General features: G+C 47.3%; 1 protein-coding gene across 1 annotated transcript in view; it reads right to left on the reverse strand.

Annotated features, from left to right (window-relative positions):
• Nucleotides 1-7,780: 7,780 nt before the first annotated feature.
• Nucleotides 7,781-23,597, reverse strand: part of LOC118774663 (Down syndrome cell adhesion molecule-like protein 1 homolog) — a 94,744-nt gene continuing 78,927 nt past the window's right edge. Inside the window, exons 20-33 of the mRNA XM_036524059.1 lie at nucleotides 20,666-20,805; nucleotides 17,446-17,599; nucleotides 16,218-16,335; nucleotides 15,826-15,989; nucleotides 15,206-15,304; nucleotides 14,252-14,440; nucleotides 13,618-13,905; nucleotides 12,922-13,077; nucleotides 12,141-12,171; nucleotides 11,624-11,742; nucleotides 11,272-11,424; nucleotides 10,517-10,720; nucleotides 9,575-9,886; nucleotides 7,781-9,061 (exon numbers count right to left, since the gene is read on the reverse strand). Of these exons, the coding sequence (XP_036379952.1) occupies nucleotides 8,610-9,061; nucleotides 9,575-9,886; nucleotides 10,517-10,720; nucleotides 11,272-11,424; nucleotides 11,624-11,742; nucleotides 12,141-12,171; nucleotides 12,922-13,077; nucleotides 13,618-13,905; nucleotides 14,252-14,440; nucleotides 15,206-15,304; nucleotides 15,826-15,989; nucleotides 16,218-16,335; nucleotides 17,446-17,599; nucleotides 20,666-20,805 (2,579 nt within the window). The 3' untranslated portion in view covers nucleotides 7,781-8,609. The remainder of the gene's footprint in view (nucleotides 9,062-9,574; nucleotides 9,887-10,516; nucleotides 10,721-11,271; nucleotides 11,425-11,623; nucleotides 11,743-12,140; nucleotides 12,172-12,921; nucleotides 13,078-13,617; nucleotides 13,906-14,251; nucleotides 14,441-15,205; nucleotides 15,305-15,825; nucleotides 15,990-16,217; nucleotides 16,336-17,445; nucleotides 17,600-20,665; nucleotides 20,806-23,597) is intronic.

Genomic DNA, 23,597 nt, shown 5'->3' on the forward strand with positions numbered 1-23,597 from the left:
ATTAACGGTCAAGAGTACTTTCTCTCGTGGTCTATTTCTGCCCGTAACGGACACTGCCTGCAAAACTTTAATCAGTGTTACATGACCGTGTCGCTTTCTTTATCAAATCACCATTCTATACATGCAAACCCCGTATCCTGGAAAAAAGGAAATCCGACATCTTAATTGTAAACGAATGATATGAATCATCTAAATCATATGTAATTTTCTCTGAAGGGTGGTGTTAGTGCACCCATAAATTCTGCTTCTTGGGATCTGACCTGTTGTCTTGTGAAGTGGGTGTAAGGTGGAGTCCGAACAGTAACTGCCCCAGCTGTCTCACCTCCAGCTCTCACATCAGGGGCCAAAATCATGAGACAGGCCTCAAGTCTCCTCCCTGTCCTCATCATGTTGGCATTGCGCGACCCGAACGGAAGGCTACTCTTTCAATGCTCTTTCAGCTTTTGATCGTACGACCCTGTCATGTTCCCATCCTGGCCTGGTGTGGCGGGGGGGGGGGGAGAAAAATGTCTTTCACACGAGTGTGGCTGCAGGGCGCTGATCGGATGTTGTATAATGGAGCCTGCAGAGGCATGCCTAGTCCACAGTGGCTTAAGACTGCTCACCCCCACAGCTGCTGTCCAGTGCCTGAGAACAGCCTGCCACACAGGTTCCCCTTCCTGCTCCACTGAGTCCGTGTTTATAGCACTCATTTCACAGAGCGCAGGCAAAGCAACAATTCATATCACGCAGAATTTGCGTGCGTATGAATATCAGCCTTCCCAGCAAAACAAACTGATTTATACAGCATTTACTTGAATTATATATAATTATGTATGCTGTTTTTGGTGGTGGGTGGGTGGGGTGGGGGGTGGCTGCGTGTGCAGAGTAGGGACTTCAGAAACAGCTAATCAAAGCTGTGGAGGCAGGGATATGGCTAAAGGACAGAAATAGACAGTGTGAGCTGCCAGTGCTGCAGACTAAGCTGGAGCTGGCACCGTGTTTACTGTCAGTTCACATGGACAGACACATGGACACGCAGGGGCATGCACAGGCACACGCTAGCCCTCGAAGGAATGACAGATATCCCGCCCGCTCCCACACTCTCCTTCTTCCTCCTCTCCATCCCTCCATTTCTCATCACTTGTAGCACTGACCCTACATGTTCCCTTACTCTGTGCTTTCATTACTTTACTTTCCTGTATGAAGGTTATATATATATATATATAACGAAAATGTATAGTACTTATAGAGTGTATATACCAATCCAAGGTCTACATTTAATACAATGATATCTAACTGTACTATGATGTATGTGTTTGTGTATATACATATATACCAGACACATGCACGTACACACGCACATGCACACACACACACACACACGCACACGCTCAAACCTGTGTCCCTCCCTCCCTTAGCTGGGTATGAGCTGGTGGTCTCACCCAGAGACCCTGCCTTACATGGTGTCCCCGCCGCTGCCCTGGCAGGTCCAGTGCGTCTCTCAGAACCGCCGTGGCAGCCGCATTGATGAGGTCAGTTAACTCTCTCAGCTCCACACAGCACCTCCACAGCACAGGGCCCCAATAAAGCTGGCTCTGCACCACAACAAAAACACAAGCACAGCTCACCTGTCTTGCTGCATTTCTCCGTTATGTTCAGCGTTCAATTAGCCACCTAATGGTTAATTCTGGTATTACATTTCTACTGCTTCAACAACATAAAACACTTAACACTACATATTCTTACGTACTGTTTATATTTGAATAACATTAATACCTCAGAAGGGCCTTATCAAAACCTGAACTTGACACCCATTTCCACATGGGCTCTACTTTTCTGACCCTTGGTTAGAAAAATGGGGGGGTCTATTCTCAAAAGTTCACCTCTTGGAAATGGACACAAGCCTTGAGCTCCGCTCTAACCCAAGAGGTGCTCTGAGGAGTGCAGGCATAAAGGTGCTATTTGGACAGACTCTTAGGTGAAAGACGTGTGCCTTACGTCATCGCCAAAAGAAAGCCATGTGACATTCACATATGCACCCGCATATGTTGGTTTCCAGATATGGATGTGGGAATTCTCACCTTTAGTCGTCTGATGTGAAATGTTGTGATCAGACGGATATGGCAAATAGCATGGTGATTCTATCCCCCCAGCCCCTGCCTGTCTCACTTACTACATGTCTCTGCTTTAACCACACAGGTCAACAGGCACATAAATGTGCATATGAGCACACAACAGAATATGCCTTGTTGAAGTGTATCAAATTGTGTTACCTGTGTGCTTTGTGAAATCGATCATGCGCACCAGCTCTGATAAAAACTAGTTGTCATGGGCAACGTAAAATGAACCCATGTCATGATATCTACATTTGCCATGTCTGTTAGTATGGTCTCTGGTTTTAGTGTGTGTGTGTGTGTGTGTGTGTGTGTGTGTGTGCGTGTGTGTGTACATACAGGGTCTGTTCTTGTAGCCCTGTGTTCAGACAGTATGCTGTGTTGGGATGTGTGTTAATTAACCCTGCATTCAGGCAGTGTTGTGTGTCAGGATGTGCATTAATTAGCCCTGTGTTCAGACGGTGTACTGTGTCAGAATGTGCATTAGTTAGCCTAGGCTAGTGTGCTGTGTCAGGATTTGTATTAATTAGCCCTGAGTGCAGACAGTGTTCTTTGGGTTCCGTCGGTGTGCTGTGTTGGGATGTGCATTAACAGTGTGCGTTCTGTTTCACAGCCTGATGGCAAGTCACAATGCAGCGAGAACGGTGGCCCAAAACACCAGAGTGAGTGACCGCCGTGGACACTGCAATATCACTTTACACCACAGCGGCTTAGCAGACACTCCTATTTACACAGGTTTCATAGCTTTGTGCGTGTATATATTACACACATGTATTTCATATATACACCAATTTACTGAAGCCATGCAGGTTCAGCAACTGTTCTCAAGGGTGCAACAGCAGTGCCCCACCTGGGAATCAAACTGGCAAACCTTTAATACCTTCATGTAATTAAGGGCCTTTAAGCCCTTTTCCTTTCCACTACACCACAATTCTGCCCAGGTTGCAGAAACCCACAGCACTCTGCACATCACTGCAGTAATCCACTGGAGACACTACAGGAGGGGTAGTGACAGCTCATATCAAAACACAGATTGAGTTGGGGTGGTTCGTAGCTGGAATTACTCACAGGGCAGGTGCATTTGCACACACACACCAGCAGGTGCTAGTTGGTGTTATGTTATTTCCATGGCGACTTGTACAACATATCAACTTCATACAGCTGGATATTTACTGAAGGTCTCTGGAATAAGGCTGGCTTAGTACAATAGCAGTGCGCCAATTGGGATTTGAGCTGGCAACTTTTTAGGTATAGGATCCCTAACCACTACTCCTTATCAGTATCAATTTTCCCTTTCTACTGAAAGTGTCTAGAGGCCTGGCTCACTGTGAGGCAGCTTGCACTAAGCTGAGCTGTAATTGGATTTAAGGTCTTTCTCTCTGTGTCTGTCTTGCCTGTCTAAGCTTTGCGTCAGGGACATCATAGCACCCTCCCATATGACCGGAACAGATAATCACCTACACTGACCTGTCCTCACAGCAGACGGTCATGCAAAGTTGATCCACTATGAATGTGACCACTCTTCCACACACACACACACACACACACACACACAAACACATGGTCAGAAACTTGGGCTGGTGACCTTTCTCCGGACACAAGGAGCTCTCCATCGACGAATCGTTTCTAAACTTGGTCCTTCTGTTTCTGTTTCCCTCCTGGGCCGCACCCCTCCCCCTTCCCTCCAAATTGGTCACCAGGCAACGGAGACCTGGCCAACTCCCCAGACAAGGCAGCCGCCACCATCCAGAACCAGTACCGCAAGTACCAGCAGAAGAAGCAGAGAGAACAAAAGTAGCACAGACCTGCAGCATGGAAACTGCCTACTGCAGGCAGCATGCCTCTCCAACACACACTCACCTGCACTGTGAAAACCAATGCCCTCACACACACTCCTGCACACATGCCTCTCCAACACACACTCACCTGCACTGTGAAAACCAATGCCCTCACACACACCCCTGCACACATGCCTCTCCAACACACACTCACCTGCACTGTGATAACCAGTGCCCTCACACACACTCCTGCACACATGCCTCTCCAACACACACTCACCTGCACTGTGATAACCAGTGCCCTCACACACACCCCTGCACACATGCCTCTCCAACACACACTCACCTGCACTGTAATAACCAGTGCCCTCACACACACCCCTACACACATGCTTCTCCGATACACACTCATCTGCACTGCGATACCTGTGATGCCCCCACACACTCATTCACACACTCATACGCACACATACAGGTACATGCATGCAAGCCCACATATCCACGTGCTTACACACTTACACATGTATCCACGCACGCACGCATACACATACATGCGTGCACACAAACACATGTAAATATGCACACACAGAGTAATGCAGATATGCACTTGAATGTATGTCCATGCAGATGTGCACACACATGCAAGCGTCCCCACACACATAACTCACACATACAAACACACGCATATTCACATACACTCACATACTCATACGATGCTATGTGTAAATAATTTGTATGTAAATGCCTGTATTTCTATGCAGTGTTTCAGTTCCAACACATAAAATCATGGTGAATTCATCAATAATTACAAGATCCACAGTCACATATGAGTGTGTGAGTGTGAATGTGTGTGTGTGTATGTGTGTGGTAGTGTTCTTTAGAATGTACCCGGCTCATGTTCTTTTTAAAGACATATCTCTCTATGATCAAAGTACTCCAGGAATGCACAGTACCAACATTCAAAACTTTAATAAACACCCTGATAAACTCTGCAACGGTCCTAATCTCATCTCATAACTTTCTTCTTCTGCTTGATTAGAATGCAGTGTGGGTGGATGTTGTTACCATTATCCGAATATACAGTAGGTAACAAAGATTGGAGTTACGCTTCATGAAACTGGTTCATGACCAACTTTTGCTTCACTGTGATTTTTTTAATTAAATGGACCATAATAATACTGTATATTGATCCAAATATACATATATGGTCTCATCATTGAGTGCCTTTAAATTTTTTTTATTTTTGGTCTGGATGTCATCCACCAGGTCCTGTCAGTCACAGCAAGTGAAAAGACTACTCAGGCTCAAGCTGGTCTTGCTTCACTAGCCATTTGCCAAAACCCACATGAAAAGAAGACAAGATGCACAGCCTATAGAAAGATAGCTTTATTGCACAAGGTGTTAGAATATTCTTTTTTTAAAATTTTGTGTCATTTTCATTAAAAAATGTTTTTGTTTTCTTTTTATCATTAAACACAAGCAATTGCAAATAGAAGCAACTTCTCAACAAAAGTTCAGGGATCCCTTCTGCAGTTTTTTCTTTTTCACTTTTTTGTTTCTTTTACATTTTTCCCTTTCCTTTTGTAACCAGCAAAATATTGAGAGCATGCAATGCCTTTTTCTGCAAGATGGAGTTAGAAAGGGGAAAAAAATCTTAACAAAAACAAAACAATTGACAACATCTAAAATAACCGTGATAAAGAATAAAAATTCAACAAAATATCAAAAAAGGGAAAAATTTGAAAAGCCAGACTGTTATTTACTCTGGGTTTTGTGCCCTGTTCAGAAATCAAAGTGTCATGTCTGTCATTTTTTGTTGTTTTCCCCCCATTTTTAAAGTTATAACAGTTATAACATCAACTTTAAGCTGTGCCCTGGTTTATTCTGGAGCTGACGAAAATAGTTATTATCTGTACAAAACAGTTTCTTATATACAAGTGTATTTGCAGTTTACAAATAATCCTGCAAAAAGGAGGGTGGGTCTGATTCATTAAGGAAAGTGGGTGTGTGGAAAGAGAGCGGGCTAAGTGGGTTGGGGGAGGGAAGAGATTGTTTCCTGACCCAGCCCAATACACACGGAAAAGCCATGTGATTGGTTGAAGCTAGGGAGTCCCTGATTTAGATTGGCTAGTTGGGCCTGCTCCATAGTGTGATGCCACTGCATTTTTTCTTATTTATAATAAAATAAGAATAGGCATAACGAAAAAGGGGGTAAATACATATTAATGTCTAGAATAATAATACTAAAAAACAAGATGGGAGATATTTTAGCAACACACATTCCAATGTCCTTCCACTTTGATGAGATAAACATTAAGGGGGGGACGGGGGTGAAAATTTGAAATTTAACAGAATTTCAGACAGGTATTCTCACCAAAAATGGAACTTCATCGCAGACACACCTCAAACAGTCCATCTCAATTAATGAGCATGTCAGATCAGTGCAGTGCTGATATGAGACACACTGTTTAGCAACCATCAACACCGTCTGAAAACAGAAAGCATATGTCACTCTTGAGCTGGACCATGTGTAAGGACAAGGAATTGACACGTCGGGGGGGGGGGGACTGTTGGGGACTGACGTGTGCCAACTCAAGGCAACTTAGACGCTCCATAAAATACATTTTTTCTCACGATCTTCCTGATAATGTATTACGTGTTTTTTGGAAACGGTTTTGGATCTGAGCGATCCTTAAACGTCCGCTGGCTTGTGTTTACTCAGAAAGACTGTGGCTTGTAAATAACACAGCCATTTTCCTTACGGCTGAGCCTCACGCAGGAAGCACATGCCCTGAACCTGCTCTGAACCGGCAGTCGAGAGGCAGTTCCAGTCCTTACAGGCTGGTGGCTTCCTGCTAGTTCATGTCTATCCACTAGAATTCTCCAAAAATTGCCCAGCAGTGAGGAGTAGAGGTAAAGCCGCTCTACTCCGAAGGTCAGAAGTTCATAACCCTGCCTGGACACCACAGTGTCCTGTTAAGGATGCTACCTGAATCGAGTACAAACTGAGCTGTACCAGCGTGTGACAAGAGTGAGGAGAACCTGTGAGCCTTTGTTTGAATCACCCTGAAAAAGGCTGTCCTCTAAGCCAATCAGCTGATTTTTTAACTGAACTAGCCAATCAAGACTGAAATAGGGGGCATCAAAAGGTTGGGCCTAACACTCTACCAACACGCTGGCTTCTCTGTTGCTGTCAGCTACCCGTTTTACTCCTCTTCCTCGCTCTTCATCTCTTGCAGCTTTTTATAGTTATATTTAGCGATTGTCTTGTCTTTTATTTTTTTATTCAAAATTTTAACAGTTTAAATATCACTTTTTTCCCCACCACTTCACTAATATATCTCACTATATTTTTAGATATAAATATATATGTATATATATATTTAAGATTTAAACACTATATATTTTTGTATTGCAAGAGCCCTGATGTGACATTTTGAGTGGAAATCCTTGCTGGGTTATTTTGGTTATCCTTGCTGGATTAGTATGCTTCAAGGGTGAAATAAGACAGGGCAGGGGAATAGTTTGAGAAATATAGTCAAAGTGGTTTGGAAGAAGGGATTTAATTGAATACTGTATTTGCTATGAGATAGAGATAAATACAAACTCCCCTCCCCCATATCCTACTCTTATCCAAACCGACCCCACCCACTATCCCCACCTTCCTAACCATATCCAAAGCTAAAGCTGGTGTTTCAACTCTGACCTCTGACCTCTGGTAAAAGAGCAACAGGGGAAGTCAGAGGGATATAACTTAAAAAAAACCGTACATAATAAAATCAAGTTGAAATGTAGTTAATGTATTTACTCAGCTGTTGCAGATCTCTTTTCCTTCCATCATCTGCCTGTCTGTTTGTCTGTCCATCTATCTGGGAGGGGCTGTGAATCAGTCACGGTGGGGGGGCAGACAGGTCCAGGTGGGGCTGGGTGGGGGTGAGGGGGCAAGGTTGGGTGATGAGCTGTGGCACCAAGCAAATATAGTGCAAGGAGAGGCAGAAGAGGGTGTGAAGGAATGCAAAGAAAAGGAGCCCAGTCGCTCTCTCCCTCTCTCTCTCTCCCTCTCTCTTTCTCTCTCTCTCTATCTCTGTCTCTCTCTTCCTGTGGCTAGTACAAAAGTCCTATCAAACCAGCATACCCATCAAATCCGAATAAACAAAGCAGAACAGAACTGTGATGTGCAACACCAAGAGACTGTGGTGCTTTTTCTTTTTTCTCAGCCACAATCCAGCTCTGTGAAGCACAACCCAAGAGGGCTGACTGAAGAGAGGCTGACTGTAGGATTTCTCTGACTTTAAACACTTAGCGACAGAGATGAGAGGTGTGGGAGAGATGGGCTTTATACAAAAAGCACTTCCTGTGAGGGTGAGCAGTTTTATCAAATTGTTTTACTGTGGGAGCCATAGGAAGTACACCACCTACAGCTTGCAGCAAACATCCACACATGTTGTTAAGGATCTACAAATCCTATATGTTCAGTTTCCAGATTCTGAATCTGAAAAACGTGAGCGTGAGGAAAGTGCTTTATGAATAAGTTTCGAACTGGGCAAGAGAGGGCTTGATGGATGGGATAAGAGTGTGATTGGTGGAAAACAGCCTCAGTACTGTGGATGATCTGTGTGCACCCCCTGGTGGCCTGTCTCTTCTGACATTGATGCAAACCGATGCCCCCGTCCCCTCTCCATCCCTCAATGTCCACATGCCCTGTCCCGCCCCCACCCTCTTTAGCTCCTGTGTGCTACACCAGAGTATAAGACTTGGAGTAGGCCCCGGCCCCTTGCTTCTGCAGTCTGCCAAGCCCGGACGAGCTGCTCTCCAGGAGGGAGTCTCTGGAGCCACCCACTTTGGTGGCAGAGGTGGGATTGCTGCTAGCGCTGGTTGCCCCGGTGGCGGCTGCAGCAGTGACGACGGCATTGGCACTGGAGCCTGACGAGCCGGGCATGGTAAGAGTCCTCTGGGGCAGGGTGGCCGTGCCCGAGCCGCCCCCGAGCCCGGCGTGTCCCAGCGTCAGGGCCTGCTGCTTGCCCGGGTCCAAAGTCATGTGGCGGCCCTGCGTGTGGTATCCCCGCGCGGCCAGGCTGCGGATGGACGCCTCGCGGGGGGGAACCACGGGGCAGGGGTCGTGGAGGTCGGGCTGCTTGCGGAAAAAAGGGTCCGACTTCATGTAGAGGGGGAGGTTGCAGTAGTCACCTGTAAGGAAGGACAGAGAGAGGGAGACGGAGGGAGAGAAAGGCTTAAGTGTAACATAGTAACTAAGCGTAACGAGAGAAGATGCTACTGTAATATAAACAGAAAAAAACAACTGTTTAGCAATCACTCAGTGCCCAACAATTACTTTACTCTTGACTTTTAAAAACTTGTGACTTTCAAGAAGTTTCAAACAGAAAAGGAAAGAGAGAGAGGGAAAAGAAAAAGAGGGAGGCTTAAAAAGGTAATGAAGCAGCTTCCTAGAAACAATTCTTAGAATCTCTGTATGATTAAAAGGTTTAGAGAACTGATAGAGAGAGAGAGAGATAGACTAAGCTAGAAAATGAAAAGGAGACAGAGAAACAGACAGAGAGGAAACAAGGGAAGAGAGATGAGAGAGATCAAGTGTGATGATATGAACTGAGATGCAGAAGCAGAGAACATTTCATGCGGTGCGCTTTCCGACCGGAGACAGGCACTTGTCATAGCGCAGCGCTGAGCGGGTTCCGCACTCACTCTTGTTGGCGCGGTGGGGAATGGGCACGGCCACGTTCTTGCCACGGTCGTAGTCCTGGGGCTTGGGTGGCGAGGCGGTGAAGCGGCAGATGCCCGGCTCCGAGGGTGTGCTCATGGAAGTCATGCTGTCGGCGTTGTCGTTGGTGCCCGTGGTCATCTGGTCCGAGGAGCTGTCCGAGATGAAGCACTCGGTGATCTGGAACTTGGCGTGCTGTAGATGCTCCTCCAGCTTGGCGTGCTCGTAGGCCCGGGCCAGCTCCTCGTAGGTGGAGGACGCGCTCTCTGTCGACACCATGCTGTTGCGCCCTTTGTCTGCGTGGACGGAAGGAGAGGGAGACGGTGAGAGAGACAGACGCTCCTGAGTTACGCTCTTCCTCAGTCCATACTCCTCCTCAACACATGCTCTTCCCTAATGACCAGACGCTTCAGCAACACAACTCATTTTTCCCCTGCACATGACAGAATTCAACTGACCCCAGTTGAAACCAAGAGATCCTATTGGCTTGGAAATAAATATATGCTTTTATCGCATGTTATATTTATTGTGCACTCTAAAGATGCAGTTTAGGTGAAATTAAGGTGTAACTACATCTGAGAGTGTGGATGTGTGTTCATTTGCCTGTCTGTCTATGCCCATGTGTTCATGTGCGCGTGTGTGTGTGTCTGTATATGTGCGTGTGGGTATGTATTTGTTTGAGTATATGTGTTCCTGTGTGTGTGTGTCTGTGTGTGCATGTGTGTGTATGTGTGTGTGTGTGTGTGCATGTTGCAGGTGCATGTGTGTGTATGTGTGTGTGTGTGTGTGTGTGTTCGTGAGTGTGCGTGTGTGCATGCATGTGCTTGTGCGTGCATGCGTGTGTGTATGCATGTGCCTGTGTGTGTGCATGTGATCATGCATGTGCTTGTGTGTGTATGTGTGTGTGCATTGGTTGCGGTGCCCACCCGTATCCTGTGACAGGCTGGCGCTGTAGCTGTCGCTCTCGGTGACGGTGATGCCGTGCTGGGAGCCCACTGTGCGCCAGTCAGAGGTGAGAGTGCGGGCGGGCGTGGAGGCCTGGCACTGACCGGGCCTGGTCAGGGTCCACTGGCTGGAGTAGCGGTTCCGTGTGCTGTGGGCTGACTTCACACTCTTCCTGGACACCGGGTCTGAGGGGGGAGAAAAGAGGGGCGAAAGGGAGGATAGAGTGAGGTAAGGGCTTTACTTGCTGGTGCTGAAACACAGTCTATGTGCAAACACGCTGTCAGCTCCTTCACCTGTTCATCGTTTCCTCATGGTAAAATGTCAGAACTACTGCTGTTCATGAATCTAAAATCTAAAAGGAGTCGGAAAGATTTCACATGCCCCCAGTATTTAACGTCATCTTTCACAATCACTGTTCCATGTGGCTTCAGGCTGCTCACAATATTAATCTTTATGGGATACTATCTCTTTAAGAATCCTGTGAGCTAGGACGTATGGGAAAAATCTTACTAGATCAGAGTGGAACTTAGGTACACCAGCTAAAGTTGTTTAGTAACCCTACATTATAGGGACAGCCGGCTTTGATTGGACTCTGACAAATGAAATGAATATCCATGAGACCAATCCTGACTGAACCTTTGAACACAGTTCAGGATATTTGGCTTATTTCAGTACATGTGCTTAACTTCTGTTCAGGAGTCATTATGGCACCCTTTGTTGGCACTTGAATACTCACTGGTCCCTGGACGGATGTCTGACATGTCAATCAAGGGGCCTGTGTTCTGGATGAGGGCGGGGTGATGGAGGGACACGCCCGTGCAGAAGCTCTGCGGATTCACCGATTGGCTAAACTCTGTGTCTGTCACAGGGATGGCAGCCTTGTCTTCACCTGTTGAAGGCAGGAAAAGTTTCAATCAGCTTGTCATCAAATACGCTCTGGTGTAGTTTTCACAAGGTTCACAAGTCTTCCTCTCTCCCAGAATCCCTTGCTCCCTCTTGTCTCCTTCTCTCCCAGAATCCCTTGCTCCCTCGTCTCCTTTTCTACCACAATCCCCATCAATCCCCATCAATCCCCTGGCTGTACTGACCCAGCTGTTTGATGCCCTCCTTGTCCTCGATGAGGAGCTGGACGCGGGGGATGTCGATGTGGAGCCGGGGGCCCGCTGGGGGGCCCTTCACAGGGGTGTCGAAGCTGCGATTGTTCTTACTGCTCCGGGACACCAGGGCGACAGAGAGACAGAGTATTTCCACCGTCCAAAAGCACTGAGAGATCGCTGCTGCACACTGGGTAATTGCGCCCACGAAACTCCTACATTCAAAACTAGTTTGTTACACACACACATCAGTTATTATTTTGTTCCTGTTTAATTGGATATTATAGTGGTTTGTGCATCAGAGAACCTGACAGGAGACGTGACTCAGACAAAGCCATACCAAAGGACAGAAATGCAGCAATCACACAAGAAACAAGTGCCGCAGAAGTTGGAGGTGTTTTCTCTTCAGTTTATAACTAAATTAGGCTATGCCAGTGATATGCCAGAGTTATGGTGCAATAGAAAAGGAATTCACCCACAATGCCATTGTCCACCATATCACAGTCCTTACCTGATAAGCATTTCTGCAAGGCTCTTGGCATCTGTGAAAACACAAATAAGCTCAATTAGAAACAACAAGACATTACCAGTCCCTCCATCTCCCCCTCTAACCCTCCTCTTCTCCTTTTCTTATCTTTTCTGTTTATGTTTTTGTTCTATTCCTGTTTTTTTTCTTATCCTGACTCGCCCTCTGCATTCCTCCCACCTCCTCTCTCACTTGTTATTCTCTCGCTCTTGTTCTCACTTTTCTCTCTCTCTCTCTCACTTTCCTGTCCTCACTCATCCTCTCTCTTTCTCTACACCTCTCTCTCTCTCTCACCACACCCCCCAGCCCACCCCCATCTACCACTCTCCTTCTCTCACCTTCCCTTCAGTTCATTTCAGTTTAGTACTTTACTGGATTGTCTGTACAAAGCTATGCTATGTACTGCTATGTAACATGAGTAAACAAAAAGACTGCAAAAACAATAACATGATAACACAGATAATCCATTTATATGAATGGCAACTGTAATCTTAACAAAGACAACAGTAATAACAGAAGTTATTAATACAACTGTAAAGAAAGATCAAATAATAATAATAATAATAATAATAATAATAATAATTATGTGGCTCTGTTTAGCGCAGCACCTGGACACTGGACGTGCCTATAGTCTTATGTTCTGTAAGTCGTCTGACATACAATAATAACATACAATAAAAGCAAATCATAATACAGATAAGGCTATATTACTAAATGAGCATAACATTGGAAGCGTTTCTGGGCGGAGTCTCCTCCTCTTCCTCACCCCTCAGTCTTTTCAGCCTCTTCTCCTTGCGCTTCTTGCGGATGATGAAGAGCAGGGCCAGGCCCAGCGTCACCAGGATGACGGGGCAGGCGATGGTGAACAGCTTCTTCACGTCGTCCCCCTCCCCGCGCGCAGACTTGATCGGGGGGATTGTACCTGCAGCGGCAGCAGAGCCAGAGAGGGAGGGGGTAGGGGAAAAGAGAAAGAGGGAGAGTATTGGTCACAGGTGGGCGTGGCGCGACCTGGGTTCTCTTTAATCTGATAAACCCAGGTGGCTCCAAACGACCTCATGAGACATTAGAGCGGTTTACATGGATCTTCACTTTGCCTTGGATTTCCACTGCTGACATGTCATACATTATATCAGTCACATAAAACCTACACTTATCAACTGCATATTCTGAATATACATTTCATGCACAATTTTACCAATATAAACAGAATATAGACTCCATACAATTAATTACCAACGTATAGGGCATATACATTTCATACAGTATGCTACCTATATATACTGTACAGCATATACAGTTTCAATAAAGCAACTAAAGTGAGGAACTTTGATCAAAGGTTCAGCAGCAGTGCTCAGTTCAGGATTGGAGCCCGTAAGCCTCGGACTCTAGGTCTTACGCCTGGACCACCATCCAGCCCCATTCCCCCACCCCGGCTTGACCCCGCCCAGGTGCGGCCACTCACTCCCGTCGTAGTCGGTGGTGGCGAACTGCGAGGTCTGGTTGCCGCAGCCGGCGCTGTTGCAGGCCTTCATCTTCAGCTCGTACCAGGTGGCCTCCCGCAGCTCGGCCAGGAAGAGGTCGGCCGAGGTGTTGGCACGCAAGTTCTGCCAGGCCCAGGTGCCCTTGGGCCGGAACTCCAGCAGCACGGCGGTGATGGGGCAGCCGCCGCTCGCCCAGCCCTGCAGGTTGAGGCCCGCGTGGGTGGAGTTGATGTGGGTCAGCAGGGGCTGGTCCTTGTTGAACTGGGGCTCTGGGTGGGGAGAGGGTTGGCACGGGTCGCGAGATGGCGTGAACATGTTGACCATCAGTTATCGAAAACACTACATTACATTATGTGCACACCATAAGCACGGAGCCTCTCTACTAATAATCCACAAAGGCTTTAAACTGACAAAAAATAAAACTAATTCCAAATAACACAAATATATATTATACTCATACTAGTTATTTAATACTAATTCAAAAAGAGGTTGAGGTGTATGGCTCAATGAGCACATTTAAGAAAGTGTAGGGCCAGATTTCTAAAACTCTTTGGTTATTCTTTTCCATTTCCACTGGAATTCCATTTCCTCAACAGCCCCAGCCTGTCCCCTCACCTCTGCCGTGGGTCTTGGCCTCGATGATCTCGCTGATGCGGCCGGCTCCCACGCTGTTTTTGGCCGCCAGCTTGACCTTGTACCAGGTGCCGCAGCGCAGGTTGTCCAGCTTGAAAGAGCGCTCAGTGGAGCTGATGAAGACATCCTTCCACTCCTCCGTGTTGTCCACCGAGTACTGCAGGACGAAGCCTGGCGGAGAGCAGCACCACCACACTTACAGTCCCGTCCAGGCCAAAAGTAAGCCTCGCAGCTCATGAGCTGCCATTATATCTTAGCCCCACTAGAGGGCACTAGTGGACCATAATCCTACCAAACGGAACGCTTCAAAGCACGCTGACATCACAATGAAAACACTGTCGGCTGCTTTGCACAAAACTTAGGCAGATGTACAAAAAGCTGACTGGACATTTATGTAAATATGAACACAGTGTGGAGCAGGAAATCAGCGAATCTGTTTGTGAATGTGAATGCTGGCACAGCCGGGCAACGAGAGGAGACAGAATGACGTGCGCACAACCTTTGCCTCTTCGGCTTGATCATTATTCTTGCCTGCGGATGTTTCAGAGAACTTAATTACACTGATGCGGCTCTAGCCTTTCTGTCTAATCAGTGGATGGAGGAGCAGGTGGACAATATACCTACAATGTGACTGATAATTAAATCCAACTGACTGAGCACCGCTGGCTGGCAGGAGGACATGCAGATTAAAAAAGATACATAAAACTAGCCAGACAGTGAAACATGACATCAAACGAAAGGCCCAGAGATACGGACAAACAGAGCATGTAAACAGAGACACTCAGAACGAGAGTTCTTCACAGACGTACTGACATGGAACAAACGGCCAGGGCAGACACATACACAGACACAAAATGAAGGCGCTGACAAAGAGACAGACAGACAGACAGACAGACAGACGGAGGCCGGGATTGCAATCACTCAGTCTCTCCCTACCTCTGATGGAGCTTCCTCCATTGTCCCCGGGTATCCAGGCCAGTGTGATGGAGGAGGTGGAGGTGGTGGAGACAGTCAAGCGGGGCTGGTCAGGGGGCACTGAGAGAGAGAGAGAGAGAGAGAGATGAAATTTGTATATGTTCGTTATTCTGCATATTGTTCATTATTGTATTGTTGTCATTGGTTACACTGTGCATACTGCTTTGGCAATATCAATGTGTCATGCCAATAAAGCACACTGAAGTGAACTGAATTGAACTGAGACATAGAGAGACAGTTAGAGAGAGAGATGCATTTCATTCAGGCATTTCATCCCAGTTTTCCTGCCATGACAGATGAGTCAAGTAGAGTGGTCTCTACATCAGGGTGGCCAATACAACAGTTTATTCCCTCTTACCAAGAGGGCTTGTGGTCATGTCTGTGATAGCCGAACGGTCTGTCAGTATGTGCGGGGAGGTGAATCCATAGATGGGAACAAATGATTGTGTGTGTGTGTGTGTGTGTGTGTGCGTGTGAGAGAGAGAGACAGACAATGGGTGTGTTTAATTGTCTGGAGCGGAGAGACCCCAACTGTGTGGGAGGGTTGGGATTTTGGAATTTTCCCCGAGGTCGGGTCTCACCTTGCACCACGAGGTTGACGATGATGGTGTCGAACCCCAATGTGTTGGTGGCTGTGCATGTGTAGTACCCAGAATCTTCGGCTTTGACTGAGCGCAGCACCAGCGTGCCATTGGCCAGTATGAGCCGCTGACCATCCAGAGTCACGGGAATGGCTGTGTCCTCACTGCCGTATGTGACAGAGAGACAATGTTTCAGGCATGAGACCAGCATTCAAATATCACCATAGAGGAAAAGCCGAAAGAATGACCACAGAGGGAGAGAGGGAGTATGACTGGACTTTTAAGTAATGAATGACAATAAAAATTTAACTGAAATGAGGAGTGGGTAGAGTATAGATAGGGAGAGGACTGGCTATAGACAGGAACAGAGCAGGATCGAGCGGCTTTCTGACCTGTCTTTGGTCCACTTGATGGTGGGCGTGGGCTCCCCAACAGAGCTGCAGGGCAGCCGCACCTCCCTCATCCAGGGTGTGGTCACTGTGCCCCCAAAGGACAGGATCTTGGCGGGTGCTGAGGAGAGGAGAGGAACACGAGACGTTGTCACGCAACCTGACCCCAAACGCAGTGGGGAAGCATTCCACGCACCTAGTCATGTTGCAACACCTTATACACTCAAATGCATATGCATAAGGAAATATGCACACACAGACATGCATGGCGAATGCACAGACACATTCTCACGCACACCTACTCTTTTTCTTCTTTACCCCAGACCAGTGGAGCATACGGGTCATGACCTGAGTGATACTTTGCTGTACTGGTGTCCTTACAGGCACACACACAGACAGACACTGCCACATACACACACACCCTTACTCATTGCCCTTCCTGTCTCCCTATCACTTGACATCATAATGCTGGCCTCTTGTGTTTGCTTCAATACTGAGAGGAGCAGCCTTGAGGAGAGTCTTTTACAGCTTGTTATTAGCTGAGAGAGAGAGCTGGAAGCATTAGGCTCTTTCTCTCTCTTGTTCTTGTACTCTCTGGTCCTCTCTCTCAGTCCCTCGGTTTAATCCAACCGCTATCGATTAGCCTCTCCTCACCTCCCTGCCCCACTCACCCTCCCGCTGCCTCTGTCATACCCCCCTCCCCTCCCTCTCACACCCCCACCCCCTCTCTCCCAGGACACTTAATTCAGTGGCTCCTGTTCTTCGCCACATAATTAACAACAGTGTTTCCTGCAACTGAGCCAGCCGTCATTCAATACCGCTGAGAGAGAGAGAGAGAGAGAGAGAGAGAGAGAGAGAGAGAGAGAGAGGGAGGGAGGGAAAGGGACTGTCAATGAGAAAGAGAGGGGATAGAGAGAAAGAGAGAGAGAGAGGAAGGGGGGGATAGCAAGAGAGGGATAGAGAGAGAGATAGAAACGGAGAGAGAGGAGGTTGGCACTGACCTGCTTTAATGGTTTTGTGGCATGGGAAAAGTTGACCTACAAGTATTATCAATATTCACTTCATTGATTATACTGTATTGTTAATGTCAGTGCCTTCAGGTGTGATTACTGCATTACAGAATCTCCATGTGAGTGAGGTTAGGCCAGGTGATGATGTGGGAGTCTGAACTTCAGGGAGATGAAGGACAGTGGGAAGAGGTAGAGCAGAAAAGAGAGACTGGAGGACTCACCCTTCCCAGCAGGCTCCACGGTGACCTTCTCGCTGATGTTGCCCCGCCCAGCGGTGGTGACGGCCGCAGCCCAGATGAGGTACTGCTGCCCACGGGTCAGGTGGGTGATCCGGTAGAACAGCAGCTCAGGGTTTGCCTCGTACTCACTAGGGGCCTGGGGGACAAAGGGAAGTGATTAGGTATTACCAGTCACTATGGCAACTGTCAAGTTCTGCCTTGGGAATCTGTTGGGCCACCTTCATACAGGCAAAATTCACAAATATCCCACCCCCCACCCACTGCTGTGGTCAAAGTGACAGCTCTTCATCAGAAACAGGTGCATTGACCTCTCAGAATAAAACTGGAAACACACAGACACCTGCATTCTGTCATCAAGGAAAATCAGGAACATTGGGTATAGCTCAGCCTTAGCCAGCTCACAAAATTAAAATCCTCCACAGGAGCACAGCCATCCCATGCCTTTGTAAAATAAACATCTCAAAGTTGTCCCCAGCATTCCAGATTTCCTGAGGACAGCAGACTGTAAGTGTGCTTCCAGCGCTCACACATGCCCACAGTGAACAAAGCTTTAGGTCAAAGGTTTGCTACGCCAACACAGTGACCTGTAAAACCATCGAGAGGGAGAGAGATGAGGGATAAAAATGACCCTGAGACACAGGGAGATACATGACAGACCCAGAGATCAAGACCAGATACACTGGCGATGAAAAGAAAAAAAATAGTGGGCAGGAAAATAGATCACCCATGATTCAGTGGAGCTAAAAGTTCAGCCTCTCCTGCAGTGATGTGAGGGTGACAGAGCTGAGAGAGGCATAGGGCTGGGGTTCTTTCTGAATGACTGACACATACACGCTCTGTCATCACTGCTTATGCGGCCCTGAGGGCAACGCCCTCTCTCAGGGTAATTGCAGTCCCTTTAACCCATGTGCCTGACTTCCACACACATTCTCGTCACAGGGAATCTCTTCTGGCCCAGGGTCAGTCATCCAGCTCTCCCTGGTAATGAAACAATGGGGCTGCTGTCGTCCTATTACTGAGCTCAGGACAGTGCCCTCGAGCCATCGGCCTGTCACTGCACCGCTCGTCTGTTCTGAGCTCACCGCCATCCCCCTGTGCCAGCTACACACACACAAACACACACACACACACACACACATACACACACACACACACACACACACATACACACATACACAAAGACACACACACACACACACACACACACACACACACACATACACTCACACACACACACACATACACACATACACAAAGACACACACGCACACACACACACACATACATATACACACACAAATACATACACACACTTACACTGTAGATATGCACACACATTCATATAGGGGAGCAGACTGAGAGGAGGCATGAGGGGGGGAGTGTAGGGTGATGTAGGACAGATAGAGAGCAGCACTCTGCCTGGATGGTCACAGCAGGGGGCATGACCACCTCCTCAGGGGACAGATAGTAGGGGAAAGGAAGAGAGAGTGGGGCACATGGTGCTTTGTCCCACCCTTTCCTCTACTTCCCCTCCTTTCCTCATGTGTACCCCCCCCCAAGTCCTCCCCTTTACCTCCCTCTATCCCACACTCTCTTCCTATGCCCACCTCTCTGGGCCTCCTCCTTCCCCTCCTCTGGGCCACCACATCTCCAACTTTTTCATGGAACCCCTCTCTCTATATCTCTCTTCCTCTCTGTGTCTTCTCTCTCCATGGCTCCGTCTCTCTCAGTCCTGTGTCCCTCTTCTCATCTCTTTCCCTCCATCCCTCCCTCCTTCTCTCCGACCCTCACTTTCCCTTTCTCCCACCCTCCCTCTCTCTATCCCTCCCTCTCTCTCCATGTCTTCATCTCCCCTTCTCCCATTCTCTCCATCTCTCCCGCTCTCTCGCCCTCATTCCCTCTTCTCTCTTTCTCTCTCTCACTCCCTCTTCTTCTCTCCCTCTCCTCCCTCTCTCTCTCAGGCTTGCTTTGAGAAGGGAGGGGGCGGAGGAGCACAGCGGTGTGTTGGATATTAAAATATTCCTCCGGTGTGGAGATAGCGGTGATCCGGGGAGCGATAGGAGGAGATAATGAAAAGAGGAACAAAAGCACTCCCTGTTCTGTGTGGCTGATCCCCCCTACCCCCTACCCTCCCCTTACACACACACACACACACACACACACACACACTCATTTACATGGTAATCACTCCCAGCGAGAGGGAGCGAGAAGAAGGTAGAGAGGGAGATGATTTGTGATTTGTGAATGACAGAGGGAGAAAAAGAAGAGATTGTGTACATGTGTGGATTTGGACTTGTGTACGCACATAAAGTTTTGCAGGGCAGAGTGTTTGTGAGCCTTTTCTTGCATTGTGTGTATTTATGCACACTGCATAAACAGCTACTGATGGGCGAGATTGTATGAATGCATGGCTGCAGGTTAACTGTACTCTTTACATGGTGGGGACATGTTTGTGTGTGGTCCTGATGTTGCATTGTATGTATTCTGCGTATGTGTTTGTGTGTGCGTGTGTGTGTGCCTGCGTGAAAATTAGCTTGTGATACTGCAGTGTGTGTGTGAGCTCACTCTCTACTTAATTTGCATATCTGCGTCTCATCATGTTGCCAGGGCAACCTCATCTGTTCATCAGGGAGGGCAGGAAACACAGACAGCACACAGAGATACTCAACATACACACACACACACACACAAAACCATACACACACACTCATCCTCACGCATACACATACACACACACACACACACACACACACACACACACACACAAAACCATACACACACACTCATCCTCACGCATACACACACACACACACACACACACACACGCGCACACGCACACGCACACATACACACACACTCACACTCACGCATACACATACACACACACACACACACACACACAAAACTATACACACACTCACACAAAACCATACACATGCATACACACACACTCACACACTCACACACACACATACACAAAACCACACAGACCAAAAACACACCCACCCACACAAAACCACACACCCCTCCAAAAACCACGAACAAACACATTCACACATTCATGTGCACACACGCTACACAAACACACATATTTACACATTGCAAGAAAGATGCAAAATGACTTTTCCCCCATTGGCATCGATGCCTCTCCTAAAATCCCACCTCCCACAGTTGCCCGTGCACCCCCCCGTCGTGCTCTTACCGGCTGCCCGGAGCCCGGGCTGGAACAGTAGATGGTGTACTTGCGGATGATACCATTGGGCTTGGCCGGGGGGAGCCAGGACACAACCACGCTGGTGGGGGAGGAGGGGACGGCTTTGATGCCAGCTGGAGGGCCCGGATCTGCAGGGCATTGAGGAGCAGCATTAGTTGTCATCAGCGAGGGCAGCTCTAATCAACTCAGAGGCTGCAGACAATCACATTAAGCACTGCCGCCACAGGGACACCGCTGATACGCGCCACGTTCACGCCACTATCCGCGGCCCTGTCTGCGCACTGAGGGACTGCTGAATGGCACACAGGCTGCGATGGGCAAAACCACTCTGTGCCCATCGAGGCAGGTGCCAGCACACGTGCCAGGGAGAGATCACAGCATGGGCCGAGGCTCCCAGCAAATGGGACAGAGAACGAAACACTCTGTGTGTGTCTGTGTCTGTGTTCCTTCAGAGAATCCTGTCAGCTTGCGTGGGCCCAAGTGTGTATGTGTGTGTGACTGCAGTGCTGAATAAGTGAGAGGAGGTGTGTGTGTGTGTGTGTGTGTGTGTGTGCATGAGTGATAGAAAGAGCACAAGTGAATGTAGCTGGGTGTTAAAGGTCTGTTAAGTGAGCAGGGCTTGTTTGCAGCTTTAGTGGTCTTAGCCTTTAATTCAAGCAGCTCTGTGGAGAGCAGCGTGTGTGTGTCTGTGTGTGTGTGTGGGGGGGGGGGGGGGTGTAAGTGACATATGTTCGCTCTGTCACTGTTCAGTACTTCTCATCTAATTTGCTGCATGTGCACTTAAGCTTGCTTATTCCCTCACAGATTACACTAACTTAATGTCTGATGCCAGCCAAGACATTTCGCTGCTCTTGTAGTTATACTCCTTCTTAAATGTCCATTTTTAACATCTTACCTATCCCCACATAGCTATTTAACACAGACATGTTTCCTTAATTCTAAGACACAAAGTATCCACAGTCATGCCTTAATATGTGTGTTGTGAATGCTAATGTAATTGCTATTTTTGACCCAGAGAATACCTTAAAATGGGTCTAATTAATTAAATTTAAATAAAAAATGTGAGCACCATTACAAGGTTACAGTACAAAACTGTTACTGCTGCCTCCAGTATAGCTAAGGCCCAGATTCAAGCTAAATTCAGCTGTCTTTGTCCTAAATTTTAAGTCACAGACATATTTTTCCCACAATGCTTTTCATTCGTGTTGATGACCGTGGAGCACACAGTATTGTGTGGGTATTGGTAGAAGGCACACCCATAAATGTTCAAACATTTCAGTTATATTGTCAACATGAAAGGTGAGGCACACTCCAACCGTATTTACTGTGCTTATATCGTTCTGTAGACGGATGTGGTCCCTCTCCTTAACAGCTGTTCAGAACGTGGCGAGGGTCAGCACCTCTGACCTCTGTGGCTAAGATGCTCTAAAGGGCTTCTCCCAACCACCATTAATACACACGGCTTTGTATCCTCCAGTAATCCTGGCCCATTGTTATAACAACGATCGGCATCACTGCGATAATGCTGTCCAGGGAATCAGAGCAAAGGACAGACCATCGCAGGGGGAGGGGGTTCAGGTGATGTCAACTCTCACCATCACCACTATCATCACCATCATCACCATCATCATCATCATCATTTGCAGCAGCAGTACTGTCTTCATCACTTTCATCATCATCATCTTATCTTTCATGATCAAATGATTAAATGTATCAATAAATGCCAAATGAATATATGTAATCATCATCACTATCTTCATCATCATGATCATGATCATCATCATCATCATCACTATCTTTATCATGGGCTGATGCATGAGCCCATCTACAGGAGCAAGGACAATTTACAGCTCACTACGAACTTCATTCTGCATTCTCACACACCCCCTCTGGTGTGTTTACTATGGTGTGAGTACATAAAACACCTGTAGTCACAGCAAGCTGACTTTGCAGGGAATAAGCCAGATCCAAAGCTCCTTTCACAGCCTCTGTTATGTTGCTAGAAGAAGCCAAAATGTAATGAACTCATTCTAGAGCTTAACAGTAAAGAACAACACATTGCAGTTAGGCTGCACAGCATTCCATGTTTAAAAAAGCAGACACATATCAGTTTAAAAATGGCCCAAAACACTTTCTTTCTCTGGGCTTATCCTCTACCAAGAGGCATATTCTCCCACAATGGCTCTAAATGCAGGCAACACGCACTGGCACCAGGCAAACTCCTGCCCTGAGGAGGCCACACCACTCTGGGGCAGAGAGAGAGGGAGGGAGGCAGGCGGAGGGCCGTTTGAGTAACCCCTCTCCGATCACAGCTCCATATGCTGGCGAGGAGCCCAAGGGCGGAGAGAGAGGAGGCATGGAGACGGAGAGGGACTTGATCTCTGTGGGCTGTGAGCAGAGAAAATGCAAGCTGCTGCTGGACACACTGACGCCCTGCATCAGTGGTACACTGACACTGAGCCTCTCTGACAGAGAGTGAGGGTGGGAGAGGGAGAGGGAGAGGGGTGGGGGGGGTGATGGCGGGGGCAGAGCGAGAAAGACAGTATATTCATCCATTATAGAAATGCTTTAGCTCTGTCAAAGCTCATTTGCATTTGAATTTTGAATTTGAGAAAGAGTATATATATATATATATATATGCTATATATTTTATATATGTGTTTCTATATATACATTTAATTATAAGACATATATAGATACAGATATAGATGCAGATGCATGTATCCTTAACTTGCATACATCTCTACAAGTGTTTAATTTGTTCTATATATTACACACAGTTGTGTTTTTATTTCATACTACACATGTTGGCTTTGACTACACTGTGTTTGTGTGTCATGCCAATAAAGCACAATTGAATTGAGTGGACTTGAAAGAGAAAGAGAGGGGGGAGAGAGGCTACTGAATGTCATTCCTCTGG

Source organism: Megalops cyprinoides, chromosome 3, assembly GCF_013368585.1.
Source record: "Megalops cyprinoides isolate fMegCyp1 chromosome 3, fMegCyp1.pri, whole genome shotgun sequence".
In the NCBI taxonomy this organism is placed as follows: Eukaryota; Metazoa; Chordata; class Actinopteri; order Elopiformes; family Megalopidae; genus Megalops; species Megalops cyprinoides.